Genomic DNA, 6,823 nt, shown 5'->3' with positions numbered 1-6,823 from the left:
CACACTATGCTAATGTCATAAAAAGCTTGTGGACCCTTAGACTTTAACCTACTTAAGGACCAGGGGGTATTTTCCTTTTTGTGTTTCCAATTTTTGCTCCCCTTCTTCCCACGGCCACAAATTCTCTTATTTTTCCGTCAATATGGCCATGTGACGGCTTGTTTTTTGCGGGACGAGTTGCACTATTGAACAACACCATGTGGTGTACTGGAAAACAGTAACAAGATTTCAAATGTAGCTAAATTGAAAAAAAAAAAAGTGCAATTTCACAGTTTTTTTTTTTATTTTCTTTTACCACGTTCACTAAATGCTAAAACTGACCCGCCTCTGATTCTCCAGGTCATTACGAGTTCATCATAGACACCAAACATGTCTAGGTTTTTTTTTTTATTTAAGTGGTGAAAAAAAATCCAAAGGCTGTGAAAAAAAATAAATGTTGCCATTTTCTGAGATCCGTAGCGTCTCCATTTTTCGGGATCTGCGGCTGGGTGAGGGCTTATTTTTTGCGCACCGAGCTGATGTTTTTACTGATACCATTTTGGTGTGTATACGATTGATCGCCCGTTACTGCATTTTATTACAATGTTGTAGCGACCCAAAAAAATTTAATTCTGGCGTTTTGATTTTTTTTCCTCGCTACGCCGTTTACCGATTGGATTCTTTTTTTATATAGCTAGATCGGGCAATTCTGCACACAGCTCTATCAAATATGTGCATGTTTGATTTTTTTTTTTATTGTTTCATTTTGAATGGGGCGAAAGGGGAGTGATTTGAACTTTTATATTTTAAAAAACTTTTTTTTTTTTTACTTTTTCTTTCAATAGTCTCCATGTGAGACTAGACGTTGTGATCATCTGATCGCTTGTGCTACATAGAGCAGGGTTGGCGCTCATACCTATCCAGCTATAACAACCACAGGGGTCTCCTGCAGATCCCGGGTTGTCATGCCAACCCATCGGCGACCTGCTCTAAAGTGAAACGGGCGCCGATGGGCAGAGTTAATGACGCGCTTCCTACGCATGCATGTTAAATGCCGCTGTCAGAGTTTGACAATGGCATTTAACATGTTAACATCCACCCTCGGCTGTTAGGGGCACATGACAGATCAGCTGTCATGTGCAGGAAAAGGTGCGGACTCATCGCCGGAACCCATACCAAACATGGGGAGGCATCCAATGTCGGGTACATCAGTCATTGGACGTTAAGGGGTTAATGGAAGGATTCCGACCTGCTGATCTCCGAGCATGTCCTAATCTGGACAGTTTTGGCAGATCAGAGTAGGCCATTCAATATATCAGGCTCTGGTAAAACACAAGACATTTAAATGAATCTGTTTTTTCCCCCGTTTAAAAAAATGGTGCAGGCCATCAGGCTGAGCTCAGGGCTCATCCACACCGGTGTATCGCAGATCCATATTTTTAATTTAAAATGCTGCCAATACATGAAAAGGTTTCATCTAGTTTCCATTTTTTTTTTTTTATATTTGAACTTGCAGTTTGTCCCAACTAATCTTCAGACCATAGAAGTCAATGTGTTTTACTCGAAAGTGCAGGTTCCATGTTTGCTGGGGTCGCATGTGCGCATGGGGTCTTTTTTATTATTTGTACTGCTGCATCAGTGAAGAAAAAAAATAAATAAATAAGGGTGACAATTTAAAAAAAAAAAAAAAAAAAAAAAAAAAAGTGAAAAAACCCATCCAAAAAACAAACATCAGAATTTGGTCTTTTTTTTTTCTTTTCATCCCACAGTGTGACCAAGCCCCTGCCTCCGCCAGTCTAACAGCCCAGAGGTGATACTTGCCTGTTACCCCACGGCCACATTGTAGCCTTCCTACAAACCTACCATGGGATTGGCTTCCTCTCTGCACTGGAAAACTGAAAAGGAGACTAGGATGTGATTATTTAGGGTAGCCACAGATAAAAGAGGCGCCTACCGCGACCCTAAGGGTAAGTGCCCACGATCAGGAATTGCTGCGGGATGGACACTGCGTATGTACGCACCGTCAAAAGCGCAGCCTTCAAATGTTACCACATAATGGATGGGCTTTTCAGAAAACATGTCTACTAGGCGTACAGAGACACCTGCGGATCATCCGCGGACACTGACCTGCGGCGCGTCTATCAGGACCGCAGCATGACAATTTCTCTTGAGAAGATGCTAGTCTCCTTATCAGAAATAACATTAACCGAATGTATTGGATGCGGTAAATCCGCACGGTTCAGTGATCACATGAGTATTTACCTGCATTCAATAGACGGCAGCACTTTGGATGTAGCGAAAATACACTGTGTCCAAAGTGCCGCTACTTCTGGATCGTGGGCACCCGGCCTAAAGGTACCTTCACACGAAACGACATCGCTAGCGATCCGTGACGTTGCAGCGTCCTCGCTAGCGATATCGTTTAGTTTGACACGCAGCAGCGATCAGGATCCTGCTGTGATGTCGCTGGTCGCTGAATAAAGTTCAGAACTTTATTTGGTCGTCCGATCGCTGTGTATCGTTGTGTTTGAAAGCAAAAGCAACGATACCAGCGATGTTTTACACTGGTAACCAGGGTAAACATCGGGTTACCAAGCGCAGGGCCGCGCTTAGTAACCCGATGTTTACCCTGGTTACCAGCGTAAAAGTAAAAAAAACAAACAGTACATACTCACCTGCGCGTCCCCCAGCCTCTGCTTCCTGACACTTACTGAGCGCCGGCCCTAAAGTGAAAGTGAAAGCACAGCGGTGACGTCACCGCTGTGCTGTTAGGGCCGGAGCTCAGTCAGTGTCAGGAAGCAGACGCTGGGGGACGCGCAGGTGAGCATGTACTGTTTGTTTTTTTTACTTTTACGCTGGTAACCAGGGTAAACATCGGGTTACTAAGCGCAGCTCTGCGCTTAGCAACCCGATGTTTACCCTGGTTACCCGGGGACCTCGGCATTGTTGGTCGCTGGAGAGCGGTCTGTGTGACAGCTCTCCAGCGATCAAACAGCGACGCTGCAGCGATCGACATCGTTGTCGCTATCGCTGCAGCGTCGCTTCGTGTGAAGGTACCTTAAGCTGTTCAATGTTCCTACCTCCTGGTGTAATACTCTTTTCCATCCATGAGGTGGCACCAGATAGCCAGGAGAGCTCATATACATATATTTCCCAGACACCATTGCTCAGCTTGCAACTCTCCCTAAGGCAGCAAGGAGTCTCCACAAGGAGAAACTCTATTCCCCTCCCCACTTCCAGTCAATATTAAAGAAAGCCTTAAATTTGGTGAAGACTGAAAAAAAAAAAAAAAAAAGTGAATTCCTTTTTATTTAATTTAACAATTTTGACATTTGGGGGGGGGGTTGGGGAAATATCACGAGGGGGAGACGACAGGCAGCGAGATGCCAGGCAGTGAAAAACAAGAGCCATTTTTGACATTTATTTGACCTCTTGTTGACGGACCCAGCAGCCCCTGGATACTTTCCCAGTGCACAGATCGTTGGTCCGTCAAGGTTCCTCTATGTACATTACACGCTCAGTCTCTGTATACTTGTCATGCAAAAGCATAAAAAAAAATATAATAATTAGAATCATACATGTCACATTGCGCCAAATTCCCACCTGAAAACAGAACGCGGATATTTACAGGAGCCGCAGCACCCACTGATGGGGGAGCAGTGGAAAACGTCCAAATTAAAAACTAAAAGAAAAGTAATGAGTATAACTTTGGGAATCTGCGTCCGGTCAGCCATCATTTCTTCTCTGGGGAGATCCGCACAAGTCACCGCACAAAATCCAATATGTCTACCCGTCCATGGCTGTGTAAACGGATGGCACTGAGCGCTGTGATTGGCGAGGACAGGAGACAGCGGCAGGGAGGGCACGCTGCATCCCTGGAAACCATAATAAATGACCCCCGTCCCCTACCGGTCTCTGATCTTCCCCTTCAGTCGGAGATCCCCCATGTTCAGTGTCTGTCAGGCGGCATCGCCCTATTATCCTTACTTTAGGTTTTCTCGTCTCGCTCTGTCTTTCGCCTCGTGACGTTGCGAGGTTTGATTTTTAGTGACAGCTCCCATAAAGCTTCCTCGGCCAGGTGGTCGCTGAAGTCATTAAAGAAAGAGATGATGTCATCATTCCGCCGGATTTCATAATGACTGGAGAGAGAAAGTCGTCATAAATGCGTCAGACGCATTGTCCTCGCTGCAAGTGCCACAAACGGGCGCAACGCAATCCTTATAACTTCTGAAACCTTCTTAGAAACTTAGTGCTAACTTTTTAGGGGGCATTCTCAAGATCTCTGCTTGCAGTTGGTGTGAGGAAAAAAAAAAAGAAAAAAAAAATCACTGTACAAACCTAATACTTCTCACAGCTGAGGTGAGGGCTTGCAGACTGGAAAAATGCTCTCAACTAAATGCATCAGCACAAATCTTTCCTACCTTGATACCTTTGTGACAATGTATCAGTGCAGAAATCCCCCGCCCCACTTCTGCTCTACCACAAGGGTCTCAGGATAGCGACCCCTCCCTCACTTCTCCTTTATGAGGGTCTCCAGATCTGAACCCCTACTTCTGCTCCTTCTTGAGAGTCTCAGGATCCAGACGTCCACTCCTACTTGTTTATGAGGGTATCAGGATGCGGACCCTCATTTCTGCTCCTTCACAAGTCTCAGGATGCAGAACCCCACTTTTGCTCCATTATGACTGTCACGTGATCCAGACCCAAACTCCTATTTCTTACTGAGTATCTTGGCACCCAAACCCCAGTGAGAAGAGTCTAGAACATGTGAAAAGGTTTCTAAAAGTGCAGTTCCATGTTACGCCTGTGAATGTCATTAATGATCACATTCGCTGACTGCAAGCAGAGATCTTGACCACCACTGAATCACAATATTAAACACATGCTGATCTTTTCATTGTGTCAGTTATAACAGACAATGCCTATACCTGTTCATGGCGACTTAGGGTGGATACTGTAACAGCTGAAGCCAATATAGATTTAGTTACATGCTGCGGTCCTTGCACTTTTTGCAGTATTTTTTTGCAAAATAACTGAATTCTGCAAAAATCTCAGCAAATGAAAAAGGCACTTTGACGTCAACATGTGAGTAAACCCAGACAATGCCGAGATCAGCTGTGCTTTACCCCCACATCATACAGTGTCAGTACTATGGGGTCGATCACTTACACCTGCTGGAATCGCCTCATGCTGTCCAGGATGTTGAACTGCTGCCACCTTTTGGAGAAGTTCACCTTCCCGTCAATGTGGTCTGGATTGCCCAGGTGCACGAAGGTGAGATCCTGTAAGATCAGACCCCTGGGAACAAAGACAATGAAAAATGAGTGCAAGTACTGCCCAAAATCTGCAGGTAACGTCCATGGCGGCCATCACCAGCGGGTGACGTCCCCTCTTACAGCTAGGGGGGAGATTGTAGAGAGCCTCTAATTCAGGCACTTACAAGTACGGTATACACGGGGGCTCGACGTCAGAGAGCGCAGCCCGGTACGCCCGGAAGGAGGAGGAGCTGTCGATCAGGGTGCAGTATTCAGCAAGGCCCTGTGGAAAGGAACATGGGATTAAATGCAGGAAGGAGGCACATGTCACAGTCCTCGAAGGTATAGTAGTGAAGAACAAGACGTGCACTCTCGCTAATAATGGTGCAGACTGAACATGGAGGGATACTCCAGAATATAGTCCTGTACAACAACAGTCGCACTCAAAGAAAAGGTTTTCAAGGTTTTTGTTTAGCCAAAAAACGTGGTTTTCTTTATTATAAACACCAACATAAAGGTATCACCGCAGTGTTTCAAGGTAACGTTTTGACCCGTAGGGTCTCTTTCTCAAACCTTACTTCTAATAGAAGAAACTGAGCGGAGGGCACAAATCCCTGGAAGGGTGCAGGAGTCCCGTTAGGGGCTATAACTAAAGAGTCACTGGTGTCTGCGGTGGTGGTGTGTGTCACACACCACCACCGCAGACACCAGTGACTCTTCAGTTATAGCCAAAACGGGACTCCTGCACCCTACCAGGGATTTGTGCCCTCCGCTCAGTTTCTTCTATTAGAAGTAAGGTTTGAGAAAGACCCTATGGGTCGAAACGTTACCTTGAAACACTGCTGTGATACCTTTATGTTGGTGTTTATAATAAAGAAAACCACGTTTTTTGGCTAAACAAAAACCTTGAAAACCTTTTCTTTGAGTGCGACTGTTGTTGTACAGGACAGTCCTCGAAGGTGCAGCCGGACCCTCACCTCAGACGTCTGTTTCTGCCACTCCAGCCGTCGGATGGGCGCAGAGTCAAGGGCAGATAGGATGGCGAGGTAAGAGTTGAAGTTGTTGAGCTTCCTCAGATGCTGGAGAGCAAAAAAAAAAAAAAACCAAAGAGTAAAAATAAAGCCTTGAAAATAAGGCTCTGTCTGTAAGTAAAGTTTAACCTAAAACGTTCTGAAACTTTCTAATGGACTTTGTATTTCAACTACTTGTCATTCTCAAGAGCTCCGCTAGCGGACAGTGAATAAGAAGAGTCTTGCTTTCATCCAAAGACTGAAAATCTATGGAGAAGAAAAGTTCCTGAAAGCTGGGGGTCGGCTATAACTGTATCCAGTCTCAGCAATCCTCCGTATAGAGCACGGAGAACGGTGGGACAAGGAGGTAACAGGGCTGAGTACTACACCGGGCCAGTGAGCACACCCAGCCTACACATACATAGCTGCGGCCATCTTCCTCATGTCATGTCATCACGAATTGTCTCTTACCTTCATAATTTTGATGAATTTTAGCAGTAGCCGCTCACGATCCTGCGCCTTCTCCTGCAGCATGATGATGGATCGCACCCTGGGAAGGAAGGGGTATGATGACCTGCA

The 6,823-nt window shown here is 45.5% G+C and overlaps 1 protein-coding gene across 6 annotated transcripts in view; it reads right to left on the bottom strand.

The window, feature by feature from the left end:
• Window positions 1-3,386: 3,386 nt before the first annotated feature.
• The window catches only part of RAPGEF1 (Rap guanine nucleotide exchange factor 1), a 46,406-nt gene continuing 42,969 nt past the window's right edge, over window positions 3,387-6,823 (bottom strand). For all 6 annotated transcript variants that reach the window (XM_077284708.1, XM_077284703.1, XM_077284705.1 and 3 more), the window contains 5 exons: window positions 6,716-6,794; window positions 6,212-6,313; window positions 5,420-5,517; window positions 5,149-5,277; window positions 3,387-4,118 (listed from right to left, as the gene is read on the bottom strand). In XM_077284708.1, the coding sequence (XP_077140823.1) occupies window positions 3,968-4,118; window positions 5,149-5,277; window positions 5,420-5,517; window positions 6,212-6,313; window positions 6,716-6,794 (559 nt within the window). In that variant the 3' untranslated portion in view covers window positions 3,387-3,967. The remainder of the gene's footprint in view (window positions 4,119-5,148; window positions 5,278-5,419; window positions 5,518-6,211; window positions 6,314-6,715; window positions 6,795-6,823) is intronic.

The sequence above is a fragment of the Ranitomeya variabilis genome, chromosome 2 (assembly GCF_051348905.1).
Source record: "Ranitomeya variabilis isolate aRanVar5 chromosome 2, aRanVar5.hap1, whole genome shotgun sequence".
In the NCBI taxonomy this organism is placed as follows: Eukaryota; Metazoa; Chordata; class Amphibia; order Anura; family Dendrobatidae; genus Ranitomeya; species Ranitomeya variabilis.
This window is presented reverse-complemented; position numbering and strand designations above follow the sequence as displayed.